Genomic DNA, 17,689 nt, shown 5'->3' with positions numbered 1-17,689 from the left:
AAAATTACAAATCTGGTTAAGTACCTTACTGCACTGAAACATCTTTCTCTGTGATTGCACATAATTTTAATCTGCATGAGCCCAGGATATACTCCTTCTATAATCAGTGACTTCAATGTTTATGATTTTTTTTTAGGCAGAACTCTATTTTTGTCAAATTCATATTTAAAAGGTCACTGTCAACCTGAATTTTCAGTAGCTGGCTTGCTTGTTTAAGAGTGTTGCATCTTACAGAGTCTTGTTTTAAACAGTCAGCTCTGAACCTTAAAAAGAAACATTATTCTCTTTACATTTCCTTCCCTTGTTGATGTAAGGTTGATGGCTTTCACCTAACTAAAGAACCCAAAACTGCAGCTGGATACTTTTGGGTAGACCCTTCATGCTGAGCAAGGCCACTTTGGGCTCTGGAGGTCCAGGACAGGAGCAGCTGTCGGAGAGAAACCTGGCCAGACTTGAAGAAGGGAGCAAGAGAATTGGTGCAATTAGGGAAAAAGGATACAGTTCACTGAAAAATACATAAAGTAAACAAATAGGAAAAGAGTGGAAAACTAATTGTCATTTTTATACATGAAAGAAATTAAGTGATCTTTGTATTAGTTCACCAGCCTAGCAAATAGTTATGCAGTTTGCTTAATGCACTCAGCTTTGTGTAACTCCATGTGGGATCAGAACGGAAAGTCAATATAAAGTGTTGGGTCCATTTGACGGTGTTCTGTTTAAAAAGTGAAATCTCAGTCAGTCAAGTTATTATCAGAGTATAGTTTCAAATAAATTCACATTTCAAAAGTAAGCTATATGAACCTAGATTAAAAGTTTTAAAAGGTGTGCTGCTTACCTATTGTATTTTGCTTGCTAAATGAAGGGTTCATTCAAATCTACCTTAACTCATGATTATGGTTATGTATATAATGAAAAGAATCTAAAATCTTTAACATATGTATCACAATTGAACCATTGCTATGAACTGTGCTCCTAATATTTTAAACATCATGGAAAAAATCCTTTAAAATTGCTTCCAAACTTTTTTTTTGCCTGTCATTGCTCTACTGGTATTGAGGTGTGTGTATATGTGGACTTACTTACAAAAACAAATTCTTAAATTGGCAAATGCATGAAAAACATCTAATACTGAAAAGAATGAATCTTCATTTAACTGTCATTTCCATGCTTCTGCTCTTATCTCCAGTTGAAGCGCTGGAAAATTATAAATGCTCCTGTTACATTACTGCTTAACAAAATCATGTTTATATGAAGTTTGTATTATATTTTTACATAAAGATATTTCTTGAGCTAACTTTGATCTAACGAGCAGTGGTTTGTATACAAAGAGTTTCAAATCAAGGAAGCTGATCCTGTATCTGATTTCAGGGTGAAAGCCTGGACAACTTCAACTGGGGAGTACGTAGACGGTCCCTCGACAGCCTGGACAAGTGTGACATGCAGCTGCTGGAAGAGAGCCAGCTCTCAGGGAGCATGCCCAGCCTGAACAAAATGAACCATGAGGACTCCGATGAGTCATCTGAGGAGGAGGACCTGACCACCAGCCAAATCCTGGAGAACTCTGACCTAGTAAGTTGCAAACTTGCAATTTAAGAAAAGATAGGGTTGTGTTTTTAAAAAGAAAGCTGGGCTTTTAGTTTCCTCTCGCCCAGGTGCAGGGTGACACTCAATGTAGTGTTTTGTCACTGCTTGATTTTCCCTTATTTGCAAATGTAAATGGGAATTTTAATGTAAAGTTTAAAACAGAAGAAACATCAGATCTGATTATTTGCCCTTTTTTCCACAACTTAACTGTGTGACAATTTTGCACACTTGGCCAGTAGTAAATCTTTCTGATTTATCTAATACTTAAGGAAATAGGACAAGACTCCAGTTTGTAAACTGTGTCAGGTTTTCATTGTTCACTTCTGGGTTGTTTGCATACAATTTTTATGATAGAAACGTTGAAAGGGTTATAATATGTCTGCATACAAACTAAGAGAGCCACCGTCACTGCCCTTTAAGACAATGTCAGCTTTGCGTATTCAGAAAAGCAGTGTGTGGTAGGGTAGCTGTCTACTCAGTTCTTCTGTGCTTTTGTTGTCTTTTGAATAGATTATAAATCTTTCCCCATCTGAGGACACAAATCATATTGACTCACTTTCTACATCATGCGACACAACCTCAGCAGACCCTCATCATTTTAATATAGGAACATCTAGCTTTGATGTGTCTTTGCCCGATATGAATAATCTCCAAGTGTCTGAAGGATCCAAGGTGAATAAATTTTTACTTTCTTTTCCAAACAGACTGTATTTTAAGTAACACTTTTACAAGTTTATTTTACTTACACTTCCATGAAGGGTTTGATCTGTGAAAGCAAGTACATTCTGACTTCCTGTATGTAATGGCATAGTACAATACATTCATCTGTTCCTGCGCATTCATATCCTTTCCTTTTTACTTATACTTTCTTCAGTAAAATATTTTATTTATTGTTTCTTAAGTATATTGCACTACATATGCACCAAGATACTACAAGTTCATTGGAAGACTAATTCATGAACTGGCTACAAGTTACAACCCTAAGGGAGTATTCTTTTGTTCTTCATGCTGATTTAAAAAAATGATATGCCAACTCATGTGGTGGGTGTATGCATGTATTCTCTGAGATTTTTTTGTATGTGGGAACCTATTGTACAGTTGTGTTCACTGGATTCAGTTCTTGCCTTTTGGCAGACACTCAGAAATTTTAAATTCATTACCACAATATTGGGGGGATGGGGAGGCAGGGTTTGCAAGGATACAACTAGGTTCAGCACAGTTTGTTTCAGACAGTTGTATCAGAAGATGAACACAGAGTAGGGCTGGTAAGTGATAATCAATGTGGGGACTGTTTCTTTAATCTTCTGTTTGATAATACTCATTTGAAGGAAATCAGGTGAACCTACTCCTCTCAATGTCTCTACAGATATATAATCTGGGGCGGGGGGTGTGTAGAGGTTAGTGGCTTTAGGACACTGTTGCCTTACCAGTAAAGCTTTCTCTATCATGTCTAAATTGGGTGATTTCTGCAGAACAGCAGTGTAAAAAAAAAATGGGGCAGGGGAAAATATAGTTGCTTGTATAATCATTGGCTTTCATTCCAGTCCTTGCCCTTGGTTGCCTCCAAATGCAGCCACACAAAAAATTCATGCAGTACTGTTAGTGCTGCATATAATAGAAGTAATGGAAACTTCCAGTGAAGAGATCATAGAAAAGGAAGTTGGAATTGTGCTGAATATTGAACAAATTGTGTCAGAAATCTCCCCAGGAGGAAGAAAGGACAGGAGGAGGAAAATGTGGGAAAGGAGGGGAACCTCTCAAAATAATGGTTGTAGAAAATATAAACTCATTATAATTTGTTAAAACAACTGTTGGTAGACAAGTTGCCACATAACAAGCAGCAGCAGCAGAAGCTGGCAGAATTTCAGTTCAGGAAGCTGCAGTCAGAACAGATATGTTTGCAGGTGGTGACTGCGGCTAATCTCATGCATCCAGTTGCAGTAGCTATTGGTAGGTACATTAAGAATTGCAAATCACAGTTCATTACTTTCATATATGCCTGGGGGTTTAGAATCTTTACTGTGAAAATGTCTTTAATGACCCAATACCCACGCACCAGTGTTGATCAAAAAAATGAAAAGCTTTGGAAAAAATAAATAAGTGAAGAATGTAAAATCACAGCAGTTTCTTGTGGGATTGACAGACAAATTCAGCCGGTCCTGAGACAGGTTTGATATTGATTATGTATGAAGTACATAACCCAAGTTGTCAGGGATTTGCCAGTGTTACAAAGATGTTTGAATTGATAAACTTTACACAAAATGCCTTCTTAGTGGTTTTTGCCTCAAAGATATTTTCTTCTAGTATGCATACTTCTGTATTTTTGCTCAAAACCAATTGGAGTTAGTATAAGCAACGTTAAAATGGTTTTCTATTTATTTTATGGAAGAAGTCATGCAATTTTTATTCAGAAAACGTGAAACTTGCATCTAAATAATTTTTATTTAACTTGATAACACAAAATCTGATCTCTTTCCTGTTCATCTTTTCCTCTGAGTTTTTATTTTCAGAGAGCTGATGGTATGTCAGCAATGCAGAGGAAAATTTTTGTAACTTCTTTACTGTGGTACAAAAATGTTTAGCTGTTGCATTGCAAGCAAAAACGAAAATACTATCTCAACTTTTAAATAGATGGAGTGAATGAGAGCAGTAGGCTGATTAAGTAAGCCTCTTCTCAAATGTTTCAGTGCCAAAATCTAGGTATTACTGTTAACCATACGAAATCAGTTAAACTTATTTTCTGTTAATGATAGTGATCACAATAATTAAGATAGTATTTGTAAAGGATTAGAAGGCAGTGATGGATAATGCTATGAGGTATACAAGGATTCAGATTATGCTATTTTATGTATTTTTCAAGTTATCTAAACTCACAGATTTCTGGAAGCGTACTCCAATCCTGCATGAATATTTGGAGTCCACTTTTTTATTTTGTTTTTTGGGCATCGTATTAGCCTCCAGTGACCGGGAGATGTTTCTTCCTCTTTCTTCCTCCCTAACCCTATCCCACCAGAATGTGTTTTCCTCATGCAAACACTCTCATTGCAGTGAACAAATAAATAGTTCTTTCAAGCTAATATTTCGTATTTGAAAGTGGGTAATACTAACTGCTTCTTGAAGAAGCATGAACCTTTATGCTTCTTGCCAACTGCTCTGGCTTCTATTCAGCCATATAGCTTTCATTTCTCAAGATGGTTTGGGCTCTGATTCATTTCGTTCACCCTGGACTCGAGAACATTCCTATCCCTTTCATTTAGAAAACAGAACAAACCAAAAAAAGCTCTCTCCTGCTTAGTTTCTGATCCTGTCCTTTCTGATACAAGTCGTGTTTAATTTTTAGAAATGCAAATCCCCAGAATTTATCTGTAGGATCCAAGCAGGTCTGGTAACCTGCAGAGGGTCACTTCACTCTTTTAATTCCACTTGCCACGTATTTCCCTCCCTACCAGCTCCCAACACATATACGTAGATGCACATATGCATATATACACAAACACACGCCTCATGAGTTAGCCCAAACACAAAAGATAAGAGTTTGAGCTACACATTGCAGTCATCCTGTCGTGGTTTTGGACACATCCCTACAGGAACTGCTTTGCAGGATGCTATGGATGATGCAGATAAAAGCAAAAGATTAAAACTGAAATGAAATTTATTCAGGCTAAAAATGCAAGAGAAATTGGGAAGTTTCAGAAAGAAATCAAGAGCATAAGGTGCTGATGGATGAAAAAGAAAGGAAATGATAGAACCATAATCTTTTTAATGACTTGTGGAATGCTTCAGACTCCTCTCAAGTGGAAGTTATTATGTAAATGACATGGTAAAAAATAATTATTAATTCTAAATATGCATATAATCTTCCAGACAATGATTTTTTAGTATATATATTTTGAGAGGCATAAATACACTCTTGGACACTATAAAGTGCTAAGTAACAAGGACAGCCTTACAGTAACAAGAACCCTATTGTTTTTCCTGAAAAAAATACTTCCCTGCTATGTTGCAAAATGCATTGAAATCTGAAATTCTTTGCTAGACAATGTTGAAGAAATGCCTTAAAAATAATGTTGATCCAAGACAGCAAGTTAAGCAAATGCAGTATTTTTGAAGTGTAACTTGATTCATGTAATTTATAATCTGTGGCTTTATATCTGTGCAATTTAACATGTTGTCAGGTGGGTTTTTTCATTAAATGCATTCTATTTATTAGTGGAATTAACTTACTAATTTGCTATTTTCTAAGATGTCATTCACTCTCCTAGGTTGAAGCTGTACATGAAGAACAAGATACAGCAGTCCATGAGGATGACCTTTCAGGCTCTACAAATGAACTCCCTGGAGCATTTGAATGCAGTGACAGCCTTAGTCTGGATATGACAGAGACTGAAGAGAAAGTTGACAGGCTGGAACAATTTGCTCTTGCTAGGTACTTGCATATGCTATTATTCATAAAAGTTCTTTTACACTGTACAACAACGTGGTAACAAGGTGTTAGTTAATGGAATGGCTATTTTGGCCACATGAATGAGGCTCTAAACTCTCATGAGTTTAGAGCAGTGAGAAGATAATGGCCTGATTACCTGCATAATTATCATACAACTCAGGAAAAACAAGATATGATTTGTACATGCATCTATGCAGTTAGTCATTATATATGTAATATATTTAATTAAAAGAAAAAAAAAGTATTTTTAAAGATTCGTAGTAATGGAAATACTGCTTAGTTAGCTGTTCAACAAATCAGCCATGTATTAATCCTTCTGATTTCTTATGGGTCATAAGGAAGTCACAATATTGTCAAAAATCCCATCTGCATACTCCTGAGGCTGCTGGTGAGCTTGGCTGGACCCCAGTATATGTAGCAACAAAGCATCAAGATTTTTCTATGCGTTATGGAGCCCGTATAGATTTTAGATGCTGAGTTAGACTGCAATTAGTCTGTATTTTTGGAAAGGGTAAGAAAGGAATGAGGATATGCAAAGAAGCCTTCTCTCTGTCTGTGTGGAACATGTTTCAGCATCACAGTTCCCATTCTTAGGAGCCATAGGAAGTATTTCTCCATCCCAAAGGACAATACACAAGATCAAGTAGCTGAGTACCCTTTAAAAATGGTAGTCAGCCTCTTTCACTGACCATGGAGTGCCAAAATAATGCTCTGTCCTAAGAACAGTGTGGAGAAGGGATGGATCTTCTCCCGTCTGTTACATTGGGAGGAAAGCAAACAGGTCAGTATATATGATGTTTGTATACACTGAGGTTCTTTTCAGTATTTTTGCTATACATTATTATAACCAAATTTTCCTAGAAGAGGAGTTTTTCTTCTATCATCCTATAAAGTTTCAGCCTTCTTCCTCCTAAAAATGGTACAATGAAACAATTCAAGTATTCTGGGATGGAGGAAGATAGATGATAATGGCCTGAAGGCAAAGATTCTGATTTTGAGGTTTTTCTCATTGTAGCCAACATCTTGCCAACTTTCAAAAGTAATTTGAAAGTTCATGAATATTTTTAGAAAGGTGCTGTAATTGGTCCTGTGATTTTATCTCTCTGTTCTAGCATATTTTATCTGCCACATTCTTGGTATTCTCCTCTCATCACAGTTTTTTTTGTTTGTTTTTTTATTTCTCCTTCAGTTTTGGAGATGTTGATCGAAATGCCTCCCCTCCTCCCTCACCATTTTTCTCTGCCATCCTTGCTGCATTTCAGCCAGCAGCATGTGATGATGCAGAAGAAGCCTGGCGTAGTCATATCAACCAGCTCATGTGCGACTCTGATGGTTCCTGTGCAGTTTATACATTTCATGTGTTCTCTTCCCTGTTCAAGGTGAGAAAATAAGTTTAAGACACAAAATCAAAATGTTTAGATTGTTTGTGGCTGTTAGGATGGTTCTTGATAGTAGTACCAGAAATGAAGTACTAGGTATATAACCATTGTAATTTTGCATGCTGCAGAATTGCCAAACTAGATTTTCAAGCGTAACTGCCTTCTAGGACCAATTTGTCATAAAAATAGTATGTATCTCATACTTGCAGGTTTGGAGACAACATTATAAGATGTGTATCCACTTTAAAGAGTATTTTCTTCAGTGCTTTACAAACAGCCTGAAACAATAAATGCAAGAGACAGGAAATAGCCTGTTAATCTGTTCTTTCATCTCAAACTGTTGAAATCTGACCATGCCCGTGTAAATGTCAACATTATTAAATATTCTGTACCTAGTCCTCTAAATAGAAATGTGCAGCTGTCCTCATGTAACATAAATGCCAGAGACTGAGTCTGAAGACTAGAAATACATTTCTCCTTTTTAAAACACTATGCTTGGAAAAAAAAAAAATCTCAGAAAAAGATAAGAGAAAAAAAAGGAGTTGAATGTACTGTTCTAAGGAATGATGTCTGGTTTTAGCTGTAATTAGTTTTAAAGTGTTTTTTCAATCGTTTCTCCTGCTTTAAATGAGGCAGATGCAGGATGTTCAGTGTGCTGCAGCAGTGTACACAGCAGCTAGGTAACTTTGTGCAGAGTTTAAGTATCCATCATCTCAAAATACACAATTTTTCATTAGTAATGGGTACCCCACTAATAAATATACAATCTCAATATCTTTGTATCTTTAAGACTATCCTTATAAGAAGGAAGCATCATACAATATGAATCTCTTCTCCATCCCATTTCCCCTGTGCTCCACCAGAGTTAATTTCGTGTCTTCTCTAGCTGCACGCAGTGTCCTCCTTTAAACATTACACCACTGTAAACATGGGTGCCTTATAGACATTCTTTTAAACACTGATAAATAGCCATTTGGAAGGAAAAAAAAAAAACAATGTGTATTTCAGCTTTTCTGCCCTTATGTCAGTCCTAGACGTTAATACCCCTGTTCAAGCGTTGTGAGTTATTTGTCCTTTTTGTTCTCTTTGGAGAGGTGAAAAGGAATTGGTGTCACACTTCTGAAAACTAAATAAATAATACTGTGTAATGCAAGACCTAAACATTACCTGTAAAGTAGCTGTTTAACTCCAAATCCTGGCATGCACACACTACATTTGCTGTTGTACTTCCCCTGTATTCAAAAGATAGCCTACTCACTTTCTTCAGTTGATGCTAGAGGACAAAGATAAGATACTGCTCTCAAAAAATTTTCAGTAACAGCAAATCCTGAATAACAGTGCTAAAAAAATTAATAAATTAAAATATGTTAATAGTAGCAACAAACCAGAATTTTCTAGCTGGAGTCACAGACATATTTTTCGTTTATAAAATTGTTTTGTACTCCTCTTCAGGATTAAAACATAGGAGTATTATTTTCCCAAATTTTTTTTCATAAGATCCCAGCTTGTATGGAATTGTATTGTGTTTGCACCATCAAACTTTGCTACTCATCCACTAACTTAAAGACTTTTGACCCTCATTAAAAGGAAGTTTTGGAAGCAAGCCCAGTATGCAACACAAAGTACTGCCAAAATATGTAACCGTGAAACAAAATCCTTGTTTGGAGGAGCCTGTCAACTAAATACTTAGAGAAGTGAAAGAAGTGCATTTTCCAGGGCACCTACATTTCAGTCTGCATCAAGTTAATGGTATCTTGGATGTTTGCCCACAACACGCTAAACTTGTTTAAAATTCCAGAAATTATTGAAGTACTTTTCCTATAAACGAGTCGTAGCTCAGAGATCTCTGGATTATCTTTTCGGCTGCCTCTTTGTATTCCATCAAAGCAAATGTCTTCCAGCAGATCAGCCAGTTTCAAGACAAGTAGATTTGAGAGCTAGCAAGTAGTTTCCACAATTCAGCCCTTTTGTTACAAAAACTTCTCTTCCCAGAAGAGGAAACGGGAGGTTAAGAAGAAAATGTTCTGAGAATATTTTGTTATCTACATTGACACAAAGCACAGCGACTATATGCAGACATCTTCATAATATGCTGGTAGTTGGCATTATTGTTCCCAGTAATCTCATTTCTTAAAATATAAACTGCATTCAGACCTTGCTTGAAAGATTTCAGCTACTTTCATTGCACTCAGATGTTTTTTAACTTTTTTTTCTCTAGACTGTTCTTAACCTTTAGGCTAAGATGAAACTTCACAACATTCCTAGGCAATGTAGTGCAATGCTTAACTCTCCTTATCACTTGAAAACTTCTCTTTTGGTGTTTTATTCCCATGGCTTCTTGCTCTATATACAGTGGTACTTCTCCTCTTTGCAGTTGCTGCTTATTTTTGAAGACCATTACCATGACTTCACCTACCCCAAACTTCTCTTATTTAACCTCAGTTCTTTCAACTTTCCCCATAAGTGACATTTTCAAAACTTCTCACTGTTGCTATGGGCTCTCTTCAGTTTGTGTGTTACTTGAAGAGCAAGAGCAGCTTTTGTATTTCAGCCTAAGTTCTTACCAGCACTGACTAGAAAAGGATTCCCTGTTTTACAGAAGATGTTCCTGATTAAAAACATCTCTCTGCTAACTGCTGTACAGTAGAATACAGTGAATTATTTTCTACTTGTAACCCAATCTAGTATGCAGATCTTCTACAAAATTTTGCTCCCTGGTTATTCTCCATCCTGAATGTGCTCTGTGGATTGTTTCAACCTAGGTGTACAACCTTGTCTTTCTTTCTTTTCCCTGTACCACTTTCCCAGTTTATCAAGATCAGTCTGAATTCTAATCCTGCCTTCCAAGGTGTCTGCAGCCCCTGCAGCTCAATCATCCATGCATTTAATAAGTATGTTGCATATTCCATTACTCAGTATTTTCACTAATGACTTGGTTAGTGCCTGAGACAGTCCCCAGTGGAATCATACTCAGTTTATCTTTTGGATTGGACAGTGAACTGCTGATAATTAACTTCTGAATATGGTTTTGCACACCTAGTTAACTCTAGACCAGGTTTCTCTGCCATACTTCTAAGATAGTAAATGAATTAATATATTTACATATAAATTGCTTCTCCTCCGAATATAAAATTCTAGCCTGTCATGAAAATTAAGTAGTGTGATACGATTTGTTCTGACCAAATCTGTAGTGCCTGTTATTCATCTCTTATATGTTCCCACCTTTCTTGAACTTTGTGTTTAATTCTTTTGCTCTTGGTTTGGTTTGTTTGTTTGGTTGGGTTTTCCTCAAGTTTTTACAACACCCTGTGTTCTGTCTTTCTAAATTTCCTTCCACTTTTACATTCTCAGCTAGCTCTTTTCTGTTAGTTACGATCAAATCTAGATCTCTTTCCTTTGCCAGAAGAGTTGTCAGCAAAAGTTTTACTAAAACTTGGATTGAATCTTTCTTTTCAGAAGACATTGTAGCAATAAATCTCCAACTGTCACCAAGCCCTATGATTCAGATTCTGCTAGCTGCTCATAAAAATAATAATTTACCTGGTTTGCTGATAATTAATAAGAGCCCCTTGCCTCTACTGCAGACTCAGTGCAGCAGAGAATCTGAACCATGTGCTTAGTGACATGTATAGTGCTTTGTTTCTGTGTTGAAGATGGTAGAAACATATAGTAAGGCAAGTATCAGTCTATTCAATCTTAACTGTGTTCAGATGGCCAGTTCAGATGCTGCAGAGAGAGATTCACAAATAAGCAGTTATGAAATTGGTCTGTAGAGAAAGTTTCTCTTTAACCATTTTATAAATGATTTATAGTGTAAACCCTACCTACAGCATGAGGGCTTATATAGCTTTTTAAAAAAATCACTCAATCCAACAGCTTCTGTTATCAATAAGATTTGAATTAGCTCACCTGATTTCAGGTACTTAACTTCAATGCTCCACTGTAGGAGCAGTAATGGGCTATTTATTTCTGTCATCCAGATTGGTATTTGGGAAGCACTTCTCTCCAGTGAGGCATGCTTATCATAATACAGGTGCTAACCTACATTCCTCAGAGAAATGCCCATGGTAACGGGGCTTGAATCATATAAACATGTTGCATACTTTTATTTTTTAAAATATTTTCATGTTACTCCCACCCGCTGAGCAGTTGGCCTTAGATATATTTTGGCAGTGAAATCTGCTGTGTATTTATCAATATCATTATTTCAGTTCTTGCAAGACTCAAATATTATTTTTATTTATTCTTCACTTTATATATTAGTCACTGAAAACAAAGTATCAGCACTAGAATGTTTCTGGAAGACTAGACTGGTTTAGGACTCAAAACACAAAAAAAAATCTAAGGAGAATAATTCCCGGATGCAATGTAGTATTTCTGGAGTCCTACCAAGCAGCAGAAAAGTTTTAGTAAGAAGGTTTTTCCCACAGGGGAAAACAAAGAGTTTTTTCTGATTTTTTCCATGCTGCTGTTTGGCATTAGGATGTCCATTATATTCTCTGATTAGCCACTTGACATGGAATATTAACAAAACAATGCCCGGAATGAGCAGAAAAAGTAATGTGCTGGTCAACTCTGTTAACTCTGTACAGCCAAGAAAAAAAAGAGCTACTTGTGGGCAAAAGGCTTTATAAAGATTGAATTGTCTTTACAAGAAATAATTTATTTCAGTAGTAGATTATTAGGAATTCTTTAATTAGTTTCACAGCTGCCCAGCTGTACACTGTCTCCAGCACAATAACTATTATTCAGTATCCTTGAGCAGATGTTCAGTTCTCCAAAGGGAGATGGTCCGTTTTGCACGATATTGTGCGAAGACAAAAAAGCCTGCCATTTGTTTACAAAGGAAAGAAGCTTGTACTTGAGTAAAGAAGGTGATAAACTGTATTTTGTTTTACAGAATATTCAGAAAAGATTCTGCTTCCTAACCTGCGATGCAGCTAGTTACTTGGGAGACAACCTGCGAGGAATAGGATCCAAGTTTGTGAGGTCGTCTCAGATGTTAACATCGTGTTCAGAATGCCCCACCCTTTTTGTAGACGCAGAAACAGTGAGTATTTTCCTTTCAAAAGGCATGTGCAGTATTGCAGTGTGTTATTTTACTGACTGTTTCGCTTCTGGGCAACTCCTGAACAGATACATTGAAAAGGTACCCACATCCTATCTCTAATTTTTATCTTTTGTTCTTAAGCAAATTTCCATTAATTTTCCTTATTATTTTGTTAGGTAAGTACTGGCAGATGGGCAATGTGGTATGTTGAGCCTGTGTGCCAAAAAACAATATAAAATGGATGCCTACTGGACCCAGTTGGCTCCACAAATGAAAAAGGAGAAGCTATTTTTTACATAGTTCAGCATGAAAGATGATAATATGTTTAGTGGTTTCATTTAAGTGAACTGTGATGTGAGCTGGATGACAAAAATATATATTAGGGAATGAATGAGATGGCCTTTCCCATTGTTTTCATTCTGGCCTGTGTTTATCCAACAGCATCAGAACAGCATGGTCTCACACAGAGGTACAGAGGTAGGAACTTGCCAAATGTAATCTTGGGCCCACTGCTGTGACCATGGAAGAGCTGTGCCTTACATCATCAGAGAGCTGTGGAGATTAACTAATTAAGCTTTGTGCAGTATTTTATTTTAGGGAAGTCCTCTGCAAAACTGTTAAACACAGAACACAATTTCAATTCCACATTTTCACAGGTGCAACTTTTGCTGTTGAGTTTTCAGTACAGTATTCTATTTATGTATGTACGTTTTGGCATAAATATTTTTCAGTATTAGTATCTGTAAATCTAAGTATTCATTTGCAAGACCTTTACTATACTTTCTACTCTGCTAATATTTGTATTATTTTATAGTGACATTTACTAGCCCTTTTGATTTAATTTCTCCAGCTGCTCTCTTGTGGCCTTCTTGAAAAACTGAAGTTCAGTGTTTTAGAACTGCAGGAGTACCTGGACACATACAACAACAGGAAAGAAGCAACGCTCTCGGTATGTCGGATTATGTTACATTCTTGGTTTTGTATGTGTCTAGGTGAGACTAGATTATGTCAGGAGACTGCAGATACACTCAGATCTGTTTAAACTAATATTCAGTATGAAAACGTGCTTCAGATACTGAATTCATTACATTTTTCTTCCTGAACATATGAACCAGAACTAAAATTAGCTGTTGTATCCCTTAATTTTAGAAACATTGGTATCTTTAATATTTCTGGTCTCTCCTTTCTCCTGCTCAACAATTAATTAATTTTCTTGGTTTATGTAATTCAAATACTAATAGAAATCAAAACTACACTTTTTGAATTACAGTCAAAGCAAATTGTCGCACTCAGTGTGAACACAAAGTGCAACTGCAAAATTTTATTTGTTTACGTGCTGTGATGTGGAACTAAAATACTGCTTACCTTTCTTCAAATCAAACTATAGGCCTTATGCATGTCTTTCAATTTCTCTAAAAACAGTGGCTTGCAAACTGCAAAGCAACCTTTGCTGGGGGCTCACGAGATGGAGTTATTACCTGCCAGCCAGGAGACTCAGAAGAGAAGGTAATGAATGAGCAGTATTATCTCTCTCCTGTAAAGTGACACGCGTGATATATCTTGTTCTCGGACTCACAAGACCCTGCGGTACTTCCTCTTTGTCTCTCTGCTGGGCTTGGGTGTAATCCAGTTTTCACACTTAAGGCTCCGAGGTATTGTTGTTGCCTCAGTCCTGACCACAGGAAATGGGAAGTATTTGGAGGCAATACTGCTGTCTTCCTGGTCTAGACAAGGAGGCAGAGCTAACCTTGCCTGGGTTGTGCGTGCTTTCCCTTTTAAAAGGTCTTGCAGCAGCCGTTTCCCACTGCACGGTGTCTCTGAAAATTATTCCTGGTGTACTGTGCTTCCACATTACACCTATTTTATCTACAGCTGTTCCAGACTGTGTCTGCCTAACAGCAATACTTGCCTGGTTGAAGTCCACTCAGATCAGTAGTTATGAAATAACGACTGTAAAATGCCCAGTGAAATAATTAATGCTGTAGATAAGTATTTATAGCTAAGGCAAAATATCTATTACTTTTTAACGAAACCTTTACACGCACATGCACACATGTATACCCATACAAATATATATTTTTTTTAATGGTTGATTCCAGTTAAGAAATCAATCTTTTCAGAAACCAGCACCATCAACAGGCATTCCTGTTATTTGATATACGAAGTATAGGAAACAGCTGGTATCTTAGTGGTGTAGAACGAGCTGTTATTTTGGGGGGTTTTTTTCCTTTTGGAGGAAAAGAATAGAGGGATGGGAAAAAAGGGAGCTGGAGAGAATTAGCCAAAATCAGGAAGCAGCAACAGCATGTAGAAAAAAAGTGACATTTCCTCTTTCCATGTATTGTAACTTATAAAAAGATAATTTGGACATTTTTCAGAACACATAGTTGCCTGTTGTAACCATTTTCTTCCAATACCTTGTTTTATTCTTATGTTGGTTTCAGTTTGTCTGTCTTCTCCAATTCAATTTATTTTCTTCTGTTTTTCTCTTAACATCTCTTTCCCACCTCTACATATTTGTCTCCCTGTCTTTGAACTCCCTTGATTTTAATTTTTTATGCCATTTCCCAAGAATCCCCAATCCTTGCCACCCCTACATTTTGGCTTCCTTATTTGCTAATAAATCCTCTGGCTGCAATCATAGGCAGTGGGAAGACTTCAATCTTCCCCCACCTGGCACTGGCACCAGCAAAAGTTACAGGCACCTTCCAAAGCATTTAAATAGGATACTGTCTCTTCTGTAACTGCAGTGGTGTACAGAGGAGTAGCAAGTGAACTATTCTCAAATCTAAAAAAGGACCTGGAACACATGCTGCTACCTCTCCTGCAAGTATATCAGGAGAGGGAGATAAAGTATACACAGGGAGGTGTAACTGTTGGAACGTGCATGGGCTTTCTCTTCCCACTGATGCGCACTGCCCTGAAGAGTGACTTCAGGCTGTAGTGTTACATACATGTAGCTTGTATGTACAGCTTAACTTACCCTCTTCATCCCTTTTTTGCAAACCCATAAGATGGGGTTGAGGATCACATATCTTGCTTATAATCTACATTGGTTCTCTTTTGAGAAAGAGAAAACGTGGAGGATAAGGAATTTGTGATCTGAGCTCATATAGCTGGCCTAAATGTATCTAAAAGTTAACAAATATCACATTCCTTTTGTGTTGTTTTTTTTTTTAATTAGATATTCTCTGTTTCAGAATTAAATGTGTGTTTTGTGAAGCTGGGTTTAGCATTCTTACTGCTTATCAGACAGACTGAAAAGAAGGGTTTCTCACTCTTGCAAGAATCCCTGGTCTCTCCCCAGCATTGTTTCTTCAGCCCAAAACGCATTATTCCTTGGAAGTTGACAGGATAGTAGGCCTTTGATCAACAGGCATATTTCTTTTCTTCCCTTCTTATTCATCTGTCCATTGAAGCCGCTCTTCCCTAAGGAACATTCTATTTATTCAACAAAAGTGTAATGGAAGGAAGAGTCCAGGGAAACTGAGGACATGTGATTAGGGAGGGACAAGGAAAAATTATGCTTAGACTGGCAAGTATTTGTTTTCTTATCTTTCCTCTCCTCTTTTCACGCAACCTGAAAGTCTGAAGAACCTAATAATTGTAGGAAAAAAAATCTGCCTTATAGTGGTAGTCAGAAGGGAACCTGTCTAAACCCTTAAACTCATTGAGGGTTAGACTAAAGCCTGAAATCCTACTGAAAATTTCTGGCATTAAAAAAATGCTTAGCTAAGCACAAAACCAGGCTACTTCTGGAAAAGGTTCAGAAATTATTGTAAGGAAGAAAAAACAACACCTTGCTCTACAGAAGGCAGAAATCTTAGATTCTCAGAGCTTCACACCTGGTAAGAGGCTTGAGCTGAAAATAGTCCTCTCCACAGACAAGACAAACATAAGATCAAATTTGGCGTTAGTACAAGCGGTTGCATCACAAATGCCTGCTGATGCTGGTAACTAATTTGGCACCAGATTCTCTAATCAGATCTTATTTCAAAATAATTGCACATGATTTGTTGAGCATTGTTACTGTTACTGAAAATGGGCAAAGGCAAAAATTGCATACTTTGATATTAGAGAAGTTTGAAATAGAAGTTGTCTAGGTCAGCTACTACAACTAGCAACTTTCTTGAAATTGGGTAAAAGCTTCATGTCCCAGAATGTCTTTCCCCTCCTTATTCTTGTAATAGATGACATGATTTGGATGTGTCTGTGATTTGGAAGTTTTGATTGAGCAACAGAGTCTCAAGGACATATGAGTCCATTTATAGGCAAAAGATAACTGCCCACACTATTGTGCTGTCTGTCTAGGTGTAACAGTCTTAGGTGAGTACAGCTATCACTTCATTCTTCAACTCTACTGAACAGGGATTGTTTTAATCTAGTTAAAGGACTTGCTTGATGGGTTGTTTGGGTTTTTTTTTTCCTGGAAAAGAGATACATTGAAGATCTTATTATTCCTGACAATTAGTACTGTTAATTCAAATAAGTATTTATCTCCTAATGAGACATTTCATTTACTCTGTAACTCCAAAGTTAGTACACACCTTTCTTAAACCCTGCTTATCCCAAAGCTCACCACAAACTAATGGATGTGAGCTTTGCAAACTCAATCTGTTAATGGATGTTTAAAACATGCTGGACCCCATAAAAATTTGCCCTGTTTCTATGGGTTTCCCTGTGACTAAAGGTTCAATTACTCTAGGCCACCAATAAGACTGGAGACGTACCTCTTGGGACCTTAGTCATCTGGACCTGAGTTACAGTAAAGCTGAAGGCCCAGTGAGTCTCATGGTTAAGTTAGAAATTCTTCATAATCAATGATCTGAATGCTGTTTGACAGATCCATGGATTGAAAGAGGTAAAATTGGCTGAGGCAGGCAGCTTTTCTAAAGGAGGAATGCAGCTGTGTGTTAGATTTCTCTAGACAGAATAGTTTTGTACCATCCTTCAAGTACGGTGGATATTTAAGAATGCACAGCATATGCTGTCTCCCTCTCTTTCTCTCTGAGATAGAGATATATAGATAGATAGATACACACATACACAAATAATATATACTCAGATTCCTGGATTGTTGGAAAAGCTTTTGTCTGCTGGAATGTCAGATCAAATAGAATATCTTCATAAAATGCACTTGCAATTATAAACCCTTGCACACAGCGGTTATTTTCTTACGTTGGGACTCTCCTGTGCCAATAAATGACTGAAGACTGAGTTGCCATGGAAGTG

The 17,689-nt window shown here is 37.0% G+C and overlaps 1 protein-coding gene across 2 annotated transcripts in view; it reads left to right on the top strand.

Moving 5' to 3' along the window:
* FRY (FRY microtubule binding protein) overlaps positions 1-17,689 on the top strand; it is a 170,033-nt gene that overhangs the window by 143,455 nt on the left and 8,889 nt on the right. For both annotated transcript variants that reach the window (XM_086772000.1, XM_086771999.1), the window contains exons 52-58: positions 1,369-1,569; positions 2,095-2,256; positions 5,847-6,010; positions 7,218-7,407; positions 12,308-12,457; positions 13,308-13,406; positions 13,880-13,963. In XM_086772000.1, the coding sequence (XP_086628126.1) occupies positions 1,369-1,569; positions 2,095-2,256; positions 5,847-6,010; positions 7,218-7,407; positions 12,308-12,457; positions 13,308-13,406; positions 13,880-13,963 (1,050 nt within the window). The remainder of the gene's footprint in view (positions 1-1,368; positions 1,570-2,094; positions 2,257-5,846; positions 6,011-7,217; positions 7,408-12,307; positions 12,458-13,307; positions 13,407-13,879; positions 13,964-17,689) is intronic.

The sequence above is a fragment of the Chlamydotis macqueenii genome, chromosome 1 (genome assembly GCF_036417535.1).
Source record: "Chlamydotis macqueenii isolate bChlMac1 chromosome 1, bChlMac1.mat, whole genome shotgun sequence".
NCBI classification, from domain to species: domain Eukaryota; kingdom Metazoa; phylum Chordata; class Aves; order Otidiformes; family Otididae; genus Chlamydotis; species Chlamydotis macqueenii.
The sequence above is the reverse complement of the archived record's forward strand: the minus strand, read 5'-3'. Positions and strand labels throughout refer to the sequence as shown.